Source organism: Branchiostoma belcheri, unplaced genomic scaffold (assembly GCF_001625305.1).
Source record: "Branchiostoma belcheri isolate BF01 breed outbred unplaced genomic scaffold, Haploidv18h27 scaffold36, whole genome shotgun sequence".
NCBI lineage: Eukaryota > Metazoa > Chordata > Leptocardii > Amphioxiformes > Branchiostomatidae > Branchiostoma > Branchiostoma belcheri.
In genome coordinates, this window is record NW_017803976.1 from 761966 (window position 1) to 780174 (window position 18209).

At 39.6% G+C, this 18209-nt stretch overlaps 2 protein-coding genes across 3 annotated transcripts; one reads left to right on the forward strand and one right to left on the reverse strand.

Annotated features, from left to right (window-relative positions):
• Positions 1–292: 292 nt before the first annotated feature.
• Positions 293–8962, reverse strand: LOC109476060 (calreticulin-like). Of its 2 annotated transcripts, none has more exons than XM_019776893.1 (8): positions 8766–8962; positions 6724–6828; positions 5424–5630; positions 3791–3885; positions 2913–3122; positions 1838–1951; positions 961–1104; positions 293–502 (listed from the first exon to the last, which is right to left on the reverse strand). In XM_019776893.1, the coding sequence occupies exons 1-8, from the start codon at positions 8848–8850 to the stop codon at positions 308–310; spliced, it is 1155 nt and encodes a 384-aa protein (XP_019632452.1). In that variant the 5' UTR covers positions 8851–8962; the 3' UTR covers positions 293–307. The 2 variants fall into 2 exon arrangements, with proteins under 2 accessions (XP_019632452.1, XP_019632453.1); XM_019776894.1 differs by lacking the exon at positions 3791–3885 and adding an exon at positions 4118–4212.
• Positions 8963–9060: 98 nt separating this feature from the next.
• On the forward strand, positions 9061–18208 carry LOC109476058 (uncharacterized protein C19orf44-like). The gene is made up of 9 exons (XM_019776884.1): positions 9061–9408; positions 10237–10519; positions 11339–11701; positions 12041–12180; positions 13278–13377; positions 14802–15641; positions 15901–15996; positions 16382–16545; positions 17911–18208. The coding sequence occupies exons 1-9, from the start codon at positions 9217–9219 to the stop codon at positions 17989–17991; spliced, it is 2259 nt and encodes a 752-aa protein (XP_019632443.1). The 5' UTR covers positions 9061–9216; the 3' UTR covers positions 17992–18208.
• The last annotated feature ends 1 nt before the right edge of the window (position 18209 follows it).

Sequence of the window (18209 nt, forward strand, 5' to 3'; positions counted from 1 at the left end):
GTCAAGCCTTGTGTCATACAATCTCAGCTGCCTTAGCAACACAACAAATACTACAATGTAAATGTAGCCAAAGGGAGAAAATTCTATGACTAATAATGCAGTATGCCAAATGCTGTGCAGTGCTTATCACATCTGCTAGATGGCACTGCTACTACATCTCACATGCCTTTCCTTTGCTCTTTGACAAAGAAGTTTCTTTTCTCTTTGAAATATCACGTAGCTACCAATTAGTACATTAAACAATTAGTACATTAAACTTTTGTGCTGGGCATACTTGTAAGATCTTGAAGGTAAGACTAAGAGAACCTCAAGAGAATCCTAACTCACCATCTTTCCTGGCCTTTTCTTCCTCCTCTCTTTTCTGCCTCTCTTCCTCATCCTGCTGGTCCTTCATTTTCTTCTCCCCTTCTTTTGTCTTTTCCCACAATTCCTTGCCCACCTCTTCCGCATGGTCTGCGTCGTCTGTGACCAGGATGTTGTCAAAAATTGTGCCTGATTTCACCTGGAACGGAGGAAGAAAATTTCACTTGAGGAACAAATCTTTAGTGCAAGTCTTGGTCTCTTGATTCCTTAATGCTAGCTATTGAAAGAATAAAAGTGTCAGCTAATAAGACGTTCACACAACTGAAAAATGTTGCGATTTATAGAGGTTATCATGTTTTTGACACTTCATTGTAACTATCTTTGTTATATCAATGAAGGGTAGACATCCAGGTGATGAGATTTTGAAAACGGTCACGTCTTTCACAGTCTTCACTACCTTCCTGCAGTTTCTTCAGTCTCTTGCTAAAAAGTAGTGGATAGTACCTATAATATCTTACAGTTACAGTTGCTTAGATCTAAAACTGTCACCAGACACTACAGAAAGGCTTAGTCTAACAGAGAATGTTTGTAGCACCAAGTCAAGCATCTGTTGCTCTATCGTACGCATACGTAATGTTTCCCTACGACACAACGTACCTGCCACAGGTCGAAGCCAACCGCGCCGATGTCTTCGTATCTGTAGATTTTGTCGTCTGCTGTGTATTCTGGGTTGTCGATCTCCGGGTGGATCCATTTCCCATCATACCCTGGGTTCTTGATCTGTTTGGGCTTCCACTCACCCTGTCAACGGAAAATTCCATCTGGTCAGACTGTTTCTTTCGACAAGACCATTCTCTTAAAGATAAAGTAGTAAAAAATAAATCTTTTTATCTAAATCTTTTTAGCCAAACTTCTAAAGCAATAAAACCCTTGTGAATACAGTCAAACCTGCCTAAGCAGCCACCTGGCCAAAACAACAACCTAGACGCAAACAAATTAAGCAACCTGCACAAAAAGACTACTTCTTCCTCGGTCTAATGCATGATTTTCACTGTACACCCCTTTGCTATCTTTTTTATGCAGTAAATTTTTCACATTTGGCAGAACATTTCTTTTAAGGTCATATTTGCATATTTAAAGATGACATCCCATCTAACATCTGTGTCCATAATATCACCAGGGTCCATAATATCGCCACCTTGAGAAATAGTGTGCTTAAAGATATTTTTACTGCAACATACCCTAAGTATGTACATTTGATGTGTGAAGGAGTGCATACCAAAAGTATGTTGCAGTAAAAATATCTTTAAGCACACTTTTTCTCAAGGTGGCGATATTATGAACCCTGGTGATATCATGGACACAGATGTTAGAGTTTTCAAGTGTTGTGTCGGAAAAGATATCCTTTGCAACAAGCAAAATTTTGACCAAACATCCAACAAGAACATTTAAATATCTGTGCTTCGTGCAGGTGTGTTACGTTCTGCTGATGTGCTTCTGTATCCTTGTGAGAGATGTACAGAATCCCGCCCACCTTGTACTCAGGGTTGTCGATCATGGGCGGCTCCCACTCCCCGTCCATCTCATCGTCCCAGTCCTCAGGTTTGGTGGCATCAGGGTCGGGAATGTGCTCAGGCTTGTCCCAGTCCTACAGGGGGAACACAGGATGGGGTTATAGGTCAGTAATAACGCAGGCGCAGAGGGCCCAGTTCTAGTATATAGAGATGGCAATGTAATGTAGAGTGTAAAGAAGTCTTTTTCTTGGGAAATGTTGTTGTTCTGGATGTTATAGGTAAGGGTTGTAGTATTTTCATTTTGGTGAAAAAAAAAACAGACTTGCAGCCATGTTTGTGTTGTCTGGCTGGCTGAAGAAGACATAGGTTTACATGCGGTCATCAGCTGTCCAGAGGGGTCAGGGGTCACTTCTCAATGTTCGGATAGAATTCTCGCATGGTTTAGGTGCGTAGGATTTTTTCATTTTTGGTGAATGGAGACTTGAGAGGTTTGACTAGCCTGCCAATGTATGTTCTTCAAGGTCTAAAACTCAGGTATATAAATTTTGACCACGTTGTTTTGACATAATTCCCATATATTAACATAGGAAAGCCCTATTACTGTACTGTGCCCTTATCTCAAACATGGTGCTACTGGCAGTGTTACCAAATGTCAATGAGTATTGCAAAATATTATTCACATTCTTCATCTGAAAATACTTTTGTAAAATGAAAAAGTTGACTTTAACAAACAAACTGAAAGTACAGTATTGCCACATTCTTAAAAGCAACTCTGAAAAAGACCTCAAAACATGAATGGACTTTTCTCAGGTTTCGTACGGAAATACTTTTTGCTTTTTTTCATACTTCGGTCATCAATCTAACTCCCAACTTTTCAAGGCTAGGTATGTATAAGATGTAAACATCTCCTTTAAAGCAGTGATGTGCTGTAAATCTACTTATTTTCGAGGGAACTTGATGTCATGATGGGAGATTTTCACTGTGTTTTTTAAAAACTTGCAGTTGAACCAGTTCTGCTGTACAGTAGTGATACAATGATTACATAACTGCAGTGTCATGACTTTGCCCACACAAATATTTCCAACTGTACAGTACCTCAGGCTTGGTGTCCTCGGGGTCATCGATGTACTCCTTCTCATCCCAGTCATCCGGCTTCTTGGCGTCGGGATCCTTGATCTTCTTGGCGGGGAGGAAGTTCCAGTCATCCTCCAGACTCCCGCTCTCCACCTTCTTATTGTCGATCTTGACCTCGTACGTCTGGTCAGGCTTCACGATCAACGTGTACAAATGTGTGAACTCATCGTCCTAAAGGGGAAAAGCATGATGCTTAGTAAGCGCCAACTTACGATTTGTAATAGCAGTTTTTTTTCTAAACAGGGGAATAAGGGAGCTGCTCCCTCATGTAACCAGCCAGCTCCCTCATACCAATTTTCAGATTGAACCCTAAGTGGCCACTCTTATTAAAAAATACCCCCTTGGTCGCTTCGTTCCTTGTCATGCTTGCGATCTGCTCCCTCATGCTAAATTTTTCTAGAAAAAACCCTGAATAGGATTGCATAGAAGTCTTGTCATTTCAACACTTGACTATTGGCAGGAAAATTGAGAGCAACTCCAAGTAAACATTGAACCTACAAATTCTACTTGGCAAATCTAAAACTGAGGAAAGTTCCTATGTTAACATGTTATAATTTAGTCTTGACAATACAATACCCCAAAAACTCTGCTACCTGGTAAAGAATGGTTATACTGGCGACACTCCAGACTTTCTTTTTACTATATCTGCCAATATGATTAAATGACACCTCACAATTACACACAGAGACATGTGTAGGTTTAACTTCAATGTTACAGACAATCTTAACCTAAATTCAGATTAAGTTCTGCTTTCCTTTAATACAAAGTAAAGCTTTATAGATGTTTTTCTAGGGTCTGTCAACAGATCCTCCGTGGAGTCCTAACCAGAATATACAAACCTTGCATCTTATGTCCTTGTTGATGAGGTGGTTCTTATCCTTATAGTTGAAGATGACATGAACTTTCTTTGTACCAGGACCACAGATGTCAGGGCCTGCAGGGGGTAATTCAGTCCATCAACAAAAATAAGGGGGGTGGGAGTAAGGGGGGGTTGGAGCAGCAACCAAGAGCTGTTGGTGTAGAGAAACAATTTTGGGTTTTTATATATTTTGATGTGCCAAAATAGTTGGATTTTCTTTTCTCATAATTTTTTTAAAAAGTTTTCATCTCTGACAGCAACAGCTATGGATGCCCCCTTGTGGCACGTGCGTGCATTGCAGCCTCACCTTGCACTTAATGTCCTTGTTAATGAGAACGTTGCTGCCCTTGTAGTGGAAAATTACGTGGACCTTCTTTTTATCATATCCACAGATGTCTGGGCCTGGATAGGTGCGGACAGACAGAGTTTAGAGGTGGAAGACAGCTGGATTGGAAGTATGTGTTTTTCCCTGTACTATAGCAGACAGGAAAAAGCTATGCCATTCTGTCCTACCATTTTAGTTTTATGATTGAACATCTTATATCATTAATATTTACTGTAACTAAAATCTACTCTTTTTCCTGATGCATACCTGGACCTGGTATTCGAAGTAGCTTTGCCAGGTTTTATTTCATGACAATCTGGTCTAAGCACAAATAACTAGTTTGCAAAAAGACGTCACAATCTACTGTGTAAGACATAACTAACATACATGTATGGCTTACTAGAGAGGTGGAGATAGGACCAAAAGTGCAGAGAGCAAAAAGATGAACGAGGAATGATGGGCACAAGATGGAACAAAGGAACACCAAGACCTTGTAGTGGTGAGTCTGCACTTCACTTGCATTGCACAAGGTATAGGGCACAACAAAATTACAATACACCTATACATAGACTCAAACATTAAAAAAAAAGAAGACACCCAGAAAAATGTAAAACATAAATTCCATTCCATAATCACCAAGAAGGTTGAAATTACTATAAAGAAAAACACAAATCTATGTTAAACTATAACCAGAGAGATCTATTTGCGTCATTTACTGATTTTTAGTCCATCTATGGCCATAATGGCTAATAACACTGAAACAAAAAAATCTATTTGCCTCATCTACTGATTTTTAGTCCATCTATGGCCATAATGGCTAATAACACTGAAACAAAACTTTCTGCTATAATTTCAAAATCAGCTTCTAGAATATTCATTCTGTTGCTTAGGCCACACCAATTTAATTTGTTGGTTCTCGGATTCGCCTCTTTATTTTTTTCTGATTTGCAAAAAAAAAAAAAAAAGATTCTGGTTCTGAATCAACTCAAAAATGCTCAAATTTTGCCCCCATCAGATGAGGAAAGTCCTTTTCTTCCTAGTTGTTACAGTTTTCCCATCTGTCAATGCAGCGGTTTGAATAAAAGTTAGAAATTCATTGTTTAAATTTTAACCCAGCCTTTTGTGTTGACTTCATGTCTCCTTTCACAGCATTTAGGGCCATAATAGGATGCCTAGACCTGTTTTTTTTTTTTTCGCCCTGTCGCTTCATATTTTTTCTGAAAAAATCCGAGAACCAACAAATTAAATTGGTGTGGCCTTAGAAAAAAACACCTTGTTACAGGCTTACCAAACATAATGTGGTATTGAGAGTCTCCGTCAAACTTCTTCTGGTCGAAGTCCGATGGGAGCAGCTTGATGTAGCCACCGCCGCAGTCAATCTTCTGCTCGTGCTTGACGGTGAACTGCAGAACTAACGTTTTCCCCTCGTTGCTGAAGCCCTCCTCCAACTTGGTAGTCAAGTGGTAGAATCTCGCGTCCTGTCCAGTCTGGATACCTGATGATAATATGATCAAAACCAGCTCAGTAAAGAAAACAAAACCATTTGCAGGGCTCTCCCCAAGCAATGAAGCAAGGGTGCTCCCCCTCTCCCCAAAATCCTAGCACACCTCCTCAAATTGACCACAAAATCCACAAAATCGCACCCCCGCGATTTGAGTTTGTCTTACACACAATGGACTGACCCTCCCGGTGACGACTTTGCGCTTATAGTACACGGATATGATTTTGGACAACGGTTAACACACATGCAGTGAACTTCTGTGACCTGAGTATGCGGTAAACCTCTGACCTCGGACTGCCATAATGTTCAACACAAGATGAACGTGGGCATAACAAGGAAGAAGAAAATGTTCAAAAGTTATCTTGTATCTTATGAAAATTTGCTGACTTTTCATCAACCAGTTAGAGAGCACCTCTTCACTCAGACTTAATGGGGAGATCCCACATTTGTTTATCATTCAATATTGTGTCATATTTCATCATTACACCTAGACCATCCATGTGAAATATTACAAAAGAAAATTGTAACAGACACCGCTCCTTTGGCGTTCCCAAAACTTCCAGATAACATTAGTCAAACTACTACATTATTTAACCATTAGGCCATGTTGATTTGATTATATGGATGACATCCGCGCGCGCATGAATTTTCGGCCGTTTCCAAAAAAAAAAAAGTTTTCAACCATACTGTAAATCGTGCAAAACAGTTGCTAAATGAGCAAAAATATACCATAAGTTGCAAGGAAAACATTTAGAAACGATACCAATGTCGTAGAATGCCAAAATCAAAGGAAAAAAGACAAAAATGTAAAGAAATGAATTCGAAGAGTAGATTATTCGCCACAACATATTCTGTGCCATTTGTTCAACCTTCATGACCACGTAGATTTCATAGTGAAAGCAACTTTTTTTTTTTGCAAACTTTTTTTTTATTCGCACGCGCGCATCAGTTTTGGGGTTCCCGAAGGATGTCATCCATATAATCAAATCAACATGGCCTAACAGGGAGAAGGTTCAAATATTCCTACTTCATTCCATCTACCCTATTGGCAGATTGACATGTGAAGTCCAAGGATGTTTCTCCGTACCTTTGTCCAGGTCAGCGTCTCCGTAGAACTTGCCAGCCGACCATTTCCAGGGGCCGGCATCAGATCCCTTAGCCTTGGACTCCACCCATCTGTCCTTCCAGGCCTCTGCAAAGAAACAACTTTAGTTACTAGTTGTATAAAAACCTCTAAAATAAGGAATTTATGCAATAAAGTTTACCAACATTTATCCTATGACAATGATGATGATCAATGGTTTATTTGGGATAAAATCCCAAGCAGTCTATTGGCTGAATCACAGATTCATGACAATTGAAATGACAATGTGAAGTCTTCAGTACTTTTCCTAGCCTAGGTGCCATCCTCCGTAGTTTTCGCCCACTCCCTAATGTCGCTGGCTAATTAGAGAGCGGGCGAAAACTACGGAGAATGGCACCCAGGGCTATACTTTTCCCTCTTTTTGCAACTAATTTTTGGCTAAATGAGTACTAAAGCATTTATTTCATCCTTTGTTATACATGTACATCTGTATATCAATTTTGCAACTAAACCATTCCAAACCTCCAAAGTATTGGTCCTGTACAGGGAATTCTGTACATATAGTCATCACTAAATTGTGGCCCTGTCCTATGAAGTTTGGAATGCTAACATAATAGACTGTCCTGGTTCCTGTGATGATGTCACAAGAAGACAAGGACACATTCATTCATACAGTGGGTGGGGGCAGGTCAGATCAATTATGCAATTATGTTATTAAATCAAGCTTAAGACAAGCAGCAATATTCATGACAAAGAACCATGACTGGGAAAAGGTTTCTTTTAAATTAGTAAATGGCTTTTATTACTTTAATGCAACAATTTGACTTGATTTTAAAATTTTGTAGTGACTATCCAGCTAGTCCTTAGAATTTTAGGATTGAACTTAAGCTTAGTCTTCAAAAGTTTAAATGAAACCAGACAGCAGACTTAATTAAGTTCTGCAAAATTAAGAGCTGATACTACAAAAAATGGATTTGCACAGACACGCCCACCTTTTCCACCTGGTAACCAATTAAGTTTATCAACATCTGAAAACGCTGATACCTTAACCAAACAAAGCTTCAACTTGTTTTAAGTCAACACAGAAGCCAACATCTGTTAATTCACAAAATTACACGTGCACAATCCAGAGACTCCCAAGGGAGCATTGTTATAATAGCACCTGCCATTGCATTGCTTTATTTTTTGCAAGTTCCTGACATAATTTTATCTTTTGTAATTCCTTGAGTAACACGTTCTATGAAGGCTGTAGCTCTATAAATTTTATAAGTGCATATACATGTCATGTATAATAGTTATATGGCTTCTCTACCTTTATCATCAATTAATAAATTAATCATGGCAATATCTTAGTGATAACAATATGCAAATTTTGTGAGTACAATGCATAGGCTTATTGCGGATGATCGATTGCGGATTGCTAATGAAGCAATTTGCATATAAAAGGAAGTGTTCTGCCCAAGCAGACAAATTTTTCCTCAAGTATTTGAGCTCAAGCCTTCGCAATTTGACCCTACTTTTTCAACGGATCTTTCAAGACTCTTGAAACCAATTCTTAAACACACACTCTGCTCTGTTGCTGTAACAAATCCCAGAACCAATCAATGACCGCATAACAGATAACCAAATTAAAGATGCCTTTAGAACATGGAGCAAGTCATGTTAGAAATCATAATTTACAAAGTTGAAGCTATCAGTAGATGAGGAATCAAGCACCGGAATTCACTAAAAAGCTATTTTGTGCTTTGAATATGTTCCCAGCTCAAATTAAAAGGATTTACTGGAGAACTGATACCAATCAAATTATACCGGATTTTGAGCCAATCTTGTGCATGTATTTACTTCGTGTTAAGACTATCATACTGCATGTTTGAATAGAGAACTACAAATTTCAGTATATCTGCTATCTTCCGTTAGTCCTACATTAGTAAATGTACGATATATGAGGATACACGAGGTTTTGATAGGAAAGCTGCTGATATATCCGGCGCCCTCCCCCCACCACCCCTCCCCCCGGCTCCCAACAGTGTTCGCTCAAATCTTACCGTCTGCAAACCGCTCATCCAAGTAGACAGTCGGATCCGCCAACGACAGGCCGAGGAATGTAGCGAAAAGCACCAAAAGCTTCATTTTTTCCGAGATAGCCAGGTAAACCGACCTTATAATGTGCTAAATCGTCTCAGAATGCGGAAATCGCACACTTGGTAAGTGATGGCTGGTACCATGTGACCGCACGAACAGATGGCTGTCTCTGATTGGTCAGCTGGGGCGTGTCTCAGGCTAGACCAATCAGCGCGCACCACGCTTCTATCTGATTAATATTCATGACTTGGTTAATATTAACTTCTCCAAAGTTTCAATCAACCAGCGCTAGTGCATGACGGGATATTCAAAATGGCTGCCGTTGAAGTTTTTTTGGCGACGTTTGTTTGTTTACAAATTGAAAAGTCGTAAACGTTTAAATCCGAGATAAGTTGGAGGTCGATTTTGGTCAAGATGTTTCAGAGACGACCTGGAGTCGGCACGTCGTCCGTTCTCGAGCGCGCGAGGGCTCAGCTACGGGGAGAAAAGCCGCCGCCAGCCGCGAGCAGTTTGGTACGCTCGGGCGGCGGTTCAACGAGAGCCAGTTTCCAGTACGATGACCAGGATTCTGCCCCGTCCGAGGCGTCCAGTGATCAGGAGTTAGGCGTACGTTTGTGTACATTCTTCCAAATTATGTGATCTTTGTCAACACCAAATAGAAATACCTGTAACATGATCACCTAGGATTCAAGGATTCACCTAGGATTCAAGGTACTAACGTTAACGTTATAGTATCTTCAAGGTAAAAAGTTATAAATTTTTTCTGCGTAGCCCAAAAGGTAACACCAACAGTGGGTTTGCTGTTTGCAAGTTAAAAATCACCAAATTATAAACCGACTAGATACCGATCATTTGTATCTTTAGAATTGATATCACAAACTTCGTCGGTAGTAGGTAACGGTTAGTAGTTGATAGTTAGCTTTAGTAGATCGATAAATAAGTCAGCCGCAATATCTACTTGATCATGCCGCTGTTGTGGAAGCATGTGATTGGTCAAAAATTCGTGATGATTGCCGGATGTGGCTACACGTTACCATGGCAACACAACTAATGTCGTGAGTGAGGGAAAGCCCATTAACAACTTTGGAGGGACGTTGCACTTTCCAAATACCAGAGATTGACCCCTGCAAAATAACCTTATATATCCAATATTGATAATTATTAAAGTAAATATTAAATATCAAATGAAGACTGGCCAAATTAGAATTTCACAGTTCCTACCTGATTCCTTTAAACTGATGTGTTATGCTGAAGTGTGGTTATTCATCACATACTGCTAATTAGCATAATTTTTATCATCCGTATTATCCTTATATACAAAATGTAAGAAAGGAGGTCTCATAAAATATTGTACAAGCAGTAGTATGTGGGGATAGTTACAAATATACAATTTAACATTATATCATCTGTTCTGTCCCAAACCTCGACCCCCAGGCCTACCTCAGCAGTCTGAACAAGAAAACGACACAGAAGAAGACCTTTGACCTTACCCAGGCCAGCAGTGACCTCAGCGACAAGTCCAAGTCTGACGATGGCGGAGACGGCAAGACGAACATCACGGGAGGAGCCAGCCGCTTTCTCAAGAAGAAACCGAAAAAGAACGGGGGCACGCAAGAGTCCTTACAGAAGAGTATGGGTCAGGGGTCAAGTGGTGCAGAGACATCATCACTACAGAGAAGAGAAGGAGTAGCAAGTAGACCATCTGCTCTCTCAAGAGGTAAAATCACTTTTCTTGATTCTTCTTCCATATTACGTGCTTAACCTCAATAAGCTGAGGACTCCAAGCATGGTACGTAGAAGACGTACACAAGACTGTAATGTTTGATCCACTCACACCGGGAAGATCCCCTACTCTTTTCGATAAGTGTGGCGGGTTCTTTAGCGTGCTCGAGGTGTGGCTGTCCCCAAACACGGGACCTCCATTTAACGTCCTATCCGAGGGACGTCCCTAACCAAAGCTAGGTACTCATTTACACCTGAGTGAAGTGAGGAAAGTCGTGTAAAGTGCCTTTCCCAAGGGCACAAGATCGGTGACATGGGTGGGGATCAAACTCGGGACCTCTAGGTCCTGAGCCGAACGCGCTACCGCTGCGCCACACGACCCCACTTGATTGGGACGGGTGTTTTAGTAATAATGCTAAAATATGTCTTGACTTTGTTTCCTTCTCAGATACATAATATTGATAGACATATTCTGAAATCAATAGAGATCTAATATCACATCATATCTTATGATCTTAGATCTCTGTTGATTTTAGAATTTTTTTCCTATCAATAATAAGCCACCCTTTACTAGGGAGATTCAAAACAAAAGTATGAATTAATTTTGGTGTAACACAGAAGCTTTCCAGGTGCTTGACTGTTGGTATTATTACTAGACTGAGTACAATCAAAGGACCTTCAATACCCCAGCCATAACTATCTAATACTTGAAGTTGTCATTGTTTAGAAGTATATAGTGCTTGAACTATAGTTATATTGACATGTTTGTAATTGTTTATAATGTTTTAATTTTGTTTTTCTTATCACACAAAAGCTGCAGAACTGAAGGAGAGAATCATGCAGCGACAACCCAAGGTTCAGATTGACGACTCTGACCTTGAGATGGCTCTCAGTCTCAGCTCTGACCTTGACAGTGAACAAGACTTGAAGAAGTTTCTGGAAAAGCCTCCCAAGTTGTCGTCAACCGGGAAGGACCTCAAGAAGACAGCTGAGGAGTCTTTACTGACTAAAGACTCCTTAGAGCCAGATACCCCAGATTCTGAAGCTGGGAGGGCTGGCTCACGCTTTCTTAAGAAAAGTAAGACCTCACAACAAGGACAGGACACTGGTGGAGAAAACAGGTTCTTGAAAAAGAAACCAGCAAAGAAGGAAGAAAATGACATAATAGACAGAGGAGGTATGTTGAGTAATCTTTTTTGGCCAAAGAACTAAAAGAAATATGTGAACAAATTTTGTATATGATAGATCTGTATATGATAGATTGTTTGTTGCCCTTTTCATACATGTAGCAAAAAAAGGCATATATTTGTACATGAACTGACTAGTCATGATGAAGTGTGACTCTAAATGTCTAATACTGTGTCCCAATACATGTACCAGAATTTGCAAATGTTGGACACTTGCAGTGTCTAACATTTACTAACTATTGTGAGAAAATTGTAAAGTTTTAGATGATTAGAAGTCGTCTACCTCACTTTCCTTCAATCAGTTAACATCTATCTCTCACCTTGTCCAGGGACATTCCAGTTCACTTCCAAGATGCATTTTGAGAGTGACGACGAGGACATCCAGCAGTATGTGCACAAACTGCAGCAGGCCCAGGAGTCACCCCCAGCCTCCATCAGTCAACACTCTTCCCACAGGAGTAGTACAGATGTTAGTGTCATTTGTATTCAAACAAATTCAATATAAGGCCACACTAATGTAATTTGTTGTTTTTCAGATTTTTTTTTCAGAAAAAATATTAAGCGAGTCGGCGAAAAAAAAACAGACCAAGGCACCCCATGTTAACCGGAAATGTTACAATATGAGCCATGAAGTGAACATACCAGGCCAGTTTATATTTAAAACAATTATAGATTTTGAACTTTTAATGAAAAAAAATTGCATTTTTACATTGAAAAGCTTTAAGAACTAGGAAGAAAAGGACTTTCTTCAACCATTGGGGCCAAAATATGTCTTTCATTGAGCATTTTGCAGTTAATTTAGAACCAATTTTTTTTTTGCAAATCAGAAAAAAATGGACAGGGCGATTCGAGAAGCAACAAATTAAATTGGTGTGGCCTAATAATATTATATTATATCTTAACCTTCATTTACCTGAACTTCCCAGGTTACAAATGCATCTTATCTAATTAGTAAATACATAGTGTAAATTTTTAATTAAACTTTGTTTGAACACTTTGTACTCTTATTTTGACATTCAGTAGAAAAAAATGTTACACTAGTGGTTAAGATTAAGAGAAAGAGTTAAAAGCTAAATAAAAATAATTAGAGCCAGTGCCATTACCAGTACAGTGTAGTAATATTACTACATTCATAAAAATGATAGGACCCAGAATAAAAACTAGAAAAGTAACATTTGCAAAGCAAATGCGCAACATTTACCTTCGCATATGGTCTGCTCTGTTAATTTTTACTCAAAAACATTCATATATATGGTCAGACAGGAATATAAATCCCTCCTACTAGAAAATTGCAACATCATGTAACCCATGTAACCCAACACCAGTTACCATGGTGACAGACGTCAACAAATGAGGTCATTGGCCAGACCAGAGGTCAGTGTTTGGAACGGAAAAAGAAGAAGATATGTAGCAAAAACAATATGACTGTTTTCCTTCGGTAAACTTAATTAGGAAATGTGATGAAGGGGGAGTGAGTGTTAACAGGCCATCATCATTCATTGTAGTGACCACAACATACATGTATAAAGCTGATGCCTCAAAAGTGACATTCCTTCTCCCCTGCAGGTCTCAGAGCCCAAGTCTCTGGATGATTTCCTGCCCAGTGATGTCCCAGAGGAGGCCAGTCTGGCAGAGAGTATAGCAGAGGACAGTCTGTCAGTTGGTGGTAGGGAATATCCCCTTCGTATGCTTTGTATATGTCAGTTACCTTTTACAAAAAAGTTGACAGCATGCGGAAATATGACTATTTTAGAGAAGTTTCCATGCAATAATGTGAGAAGTATCATATCTATCACCCTTCAGTTTGAGTTTTGAAGCACATTAGTCTCTTGTGTTGTGTTTAATTAATAAATATAGAAATGTCAAATTTCCTCCATTGGCAAATGATTTTGTGTACATTGCCATTACCCAAACCACTAGTAAATGGTATATCAATATCAGCTATCTATCATGTAACTCTTTTGTCATCACGTTTTGGACTTGCTCTTTGGTGTTAATCAGCATTTTTTACTTGGCAATACCTATACTGTACATAGTACATGTATTATCATACATACATGTATATCACGATGGTCAAATTTGGGCCCAAATATTCCAACCTTTTAATCGAACCGAATCATGTTCGATATGACGTCATTCGAATCGAATCATGTTCGATACGACGTCAATCGAACCGAACGTTCGTTCGATCCCGGGTCACCCGCGGTCATGTACAGTAAACCCGCAACTTCAAGCCCATTTTTACACGGGTACCGCCTAACAGTAAAAAATCAAGTTTTTCACAAATATAAACCAATTTCGGGACAGTACATCTATGCCCTGTTTTATAGTTGATATGTAACATGTAACGAAGCTACTGCCGTCATCGTGTGTGACCTTGACGATCGTAATTGTTGTTTACTGGGATATAAGTTACCCCCTGTACTTACTCACCCTGCCTGACATGCGTGCAAACATGGTATTTAAACCGCAACAAAAACAAATTCAATTTACCTCAGAAACGTTTTAAATTGTAGGCAAGACACAAATCTCGATCTGTGTCGGACGGATTTTTTAAAGATGGCGGCATTCTGGAATTATCGGTCTTTGAAGTTGAAAAAGTGCATTTTTTGGCGAATTTTTTGGCCTTAGCAACACTTTAACTTTGAAATAAAGAAAACTGTCCGACTCAAATCTTAATTTTGTTATACTGTTCCCTAAAATGCAAAAATGAGGGATTTTCTGGAAGATTTGGGGTCGGTTTAAATCAGTTGTTTGGTTATTGACGTCGATTGTTCTAGAATAAGCATTCGACGCTTTGAGAGTGATTTCACCCACATTTAAGCATTGTAATAAAAACAACAACATTTGGGGTATATGCAGTGCTGATTTTATCACATTTGGACAAGGGAATCCTCGTGAAACTGTTAATTATTGCTTAACAGAATGTTAACCGTTGAGACTGGCTTCACGGAAGCCGCGCGTGGAACCCCGGTAACCTGATACCCTTCCGTAGAATTGGAAACTTTACGCTAGAAATTGACCGCCGTGTATGAGCCTTTCATTGCAATGTATCATCTCTTTTTTGTTTTGTAATTCTAAATCCATTAGGTCCAACCGTACACATCATGAGTCTTGATGACTTAGCTCCAGCAGTGGACATCGCACCGAAACCAAAGCCACGGACTACAAAAACAAAACCTTTAGAGGATAAAAGATCTGACACCAGGCTTAGAGATCAAACATTACACACTGTTGATGAACTGTTAGAAGATGACAACTCAGTAAAGTCAGAGAAGAGTTTATCTGAGAAAACAGTCACAGAATCAATCTCAGAGAACATAGGTGCACATCTGAATCTTCACACCGTAGATGAACTTCTAGGACACAGCGTATCAGACAAAAGCGACAAATCTGAGAGCACGCAAAGTCGACCCAAACTTCAAGGGTTACACACTGTTGACGAGCTGCTTATGTCAACTTCAGAAAAAAGAGAACAAAATGGAGACGCCCACAGCTACGAGGACGACTTTGATACTGAGGTGCCAACAGAGTCTATATCAGAAAGAGTTGGCAGCAAACACGAGGCTGAGGTACTCGCAGATGATACATATTCAGAAAACTTTGAAGAGGGAAGTGGGACCGAATCATCTAAGACATTCTCTGAACAGACAGTCACAGAAACACCAAGCAAGTCTGCAAAGTCTGAGAAGTCTTACACAGACATTTCAAGGAGTGACAGAAGTAGAAGAAGCAGATCTTCTAGGAAGACAGACAGTGAAGATTCCTACAGTGAGTCCACCAGAAGTAGAACCCTAACAGATAGCTATGATAGTCGGACAAGCCGTACCAAAAGTCGAACTCCTCCCAGAAAGTCTGTTAAGGCTTCAGATGTTGGCGTTCAAACCTCAGTACAGGACCAGTTGGGACTGGCACACCAGTGGACAGCAGGTATAGATGCTGAGGTTGTTGACAAGCTTCCTCATATCCTTCTTATACCAGTCTTAACATCTTTTAGTCCAAGAAAAAGACACCATAAAATTAGCCATTTGTTATACTGATACAGTTGACATCACTGAAACTTTGATAGCTAAATGCTTGGAGCAATTTGTAATGCAATGGTGTTCCATAAGCCAAAACATTGCATGTCTCCCATCTTAAATCCTGCATGCTGTAATAATGATAAAATTGTTTTTATTTCTGAATGTAGAGTCTGGTTATGCAGTCCTGGGCCCACAGTATGGTGCTGGGTACACAGACCCCACACCAGTAGCCACACATGTTGTCAACCCTGATGCTTTAGAAGGTAAGAAAGTATTTTTCTTCCAGTATATTTTTAAACAATGAGCTAAAATGTTTTGTTTAACAAGCCTACCTTTTAAGCAAATTTTCAGGATAGTAGGAGTCAAAAATCTTATTTTCTTTCTCATCTGGAGTAGAAAACTGTTACACTTACATAGAAGTAAAAAAAAAAAATCAGTCTCAAAACTAGAAAGCAGCAACCCTGACTGTAATGTATTTTCTTTTTATGTATATTGAGGTGCCGTTGTTCTGTCACAAGAGAAAGGAAATTATCTCTGCAATGTGCAAGTTCCTTTTTCACTATTACATCAATGTCAAAAGCAAAAGCTTTTTCATAAATTGCAACGCACTAGAAATACCTTGACTATGTACTGTATCTCCTTTACCAGCCATGACCAGCTACAGTCCCAGTGTCCTGGCGCTGAATGACTTACTGCGGCAGCAGCTGCAGCTAACGCAGCAGTTTGTAACCAACACCCGCAGACTGCACGAGTTCTACATCAACTCCCTACAGGCTGACCACAGCTACACCACTCTGCAGGACACACTACAGGTAGGGTCAGCCTCAAACACCCCTGTTCTGGAGTGGTATCTTCTCTTCTCTATGTTAGGCCACAGCAAGTAAATTTTATGGATGACATCCTCCGCAGACTCCAAATCTAATGCGATCGGGCGAAAAAAAAAACAAGGCGGGTCCAAAAAAACAAGGGTCCTACATTTTCAAATTTTGACTTAATCATTGTACAAATGGTTTTGATTCAGTGGGAACATCACATATACACAGCCAGCATCACATATCACTGCATCAAATTTTTAAAGAAAATTAAATCAGAGCCTCCTCTCTTCATAGTTTTCTGCCATCCACGTTCTGGCATGGCAACAGACATCTTTGTGCATTTTTGGCATGTTGACCACTGTTAGAGGGCAACAAAATTTCTTTTTTTTTTCCCAAAATCAGGCAAAAATTAATGCGCGCGCTGATGTCATCCATAAAAATTACTTGCTGTGGCCTTATCTGTTCCACCTTATGAGCTTTACATTAGATTCATTTTTATTGCATAGTTGGAAAATCAGCTTTACCTGTTATGCTGCACTGCAACTACTTTCTTCAATCTGCTGTAAGGAAAGTACATATTTAGTTCAAATAGTAGACAAAGAGAAAATATATGATAGTGATAGTCCCTTTGCTTGTCCCAAACTTGACAATATTGTTTGTTCAATTTCTATAAAGCCCACCCAAAGTTTATAGCCCATAATATTCTGTACCCTTTTGTCCTGCCCCTAGAAACTAGAGCGAATGAAATGTTAGGTTTCTGAGATGATGCTGTCTTAGACCTAAATCTTTGATATGAGAACACCACTTGTATCATCAGTTTGTGACAGTGTTGACTTTATTGAGATTAGTGATGCATACCTAAACCCACATTTAGGTTCAGGTCCGGATTCAAGTCCAGAGGTTTAGGTTCAGTTCAGGACTTGTAAGTCCGGACCTAAACCCATGGCATATACAAAATTGCATGTTGGCAACCTTGCAATGTTGTCTGGGTGAAATTTTGGCCACATAACATGGAGGCCGGTACTTGACGATGCCCGATGGCAATGTTTTCTTCATTTTGCAGCAAAGTTTTTGCAATCTACGGAAGGTTTTAGGTGGTTTGGAAAGAAAAGGGGTATGTGAAATGGTCTTTTATGGTAATGAGTCCAGACTTGGTTCTTGACTTTTAGGTTTTTTTGGACTTGAACCTAAACATTCTTACAAGTCCTGATCCAAGTCCAGTGAACCGGTATGCAGCACTAATTGAGATCACAGCAAGACAATTACAGGCAGCTACTAGCTGATAGTGTTGCAATGTAACTGTTACATCAGTCTGTGTTGTTGTTACACTGGTTGTGATGATATCTAACTGTTTCCTCACAGTTTATCCAGGAGCATCGACGTCCTGTTCTAACCATGGAGGAGGCTCTACAACGAGTACAGAACAGCACAGATGGCAGATGACACATCCACACAGCTCTGGACTTATAAGTATACAAAATTTAGAATCACAGAGAGTGTACAGGTGGCAGGGAAGGCTTTGAAAATCAATAGAAGTGATGTTGCTGGTATTTTATATGTGTTTCTTCACTAAATGTGCCAATTTTAGGAGAAATGAGGAGGAAATCCAAATAAAGGAATGACGGAGGAGATGAGAAATATTACTGACTCCTGTTGTTTTG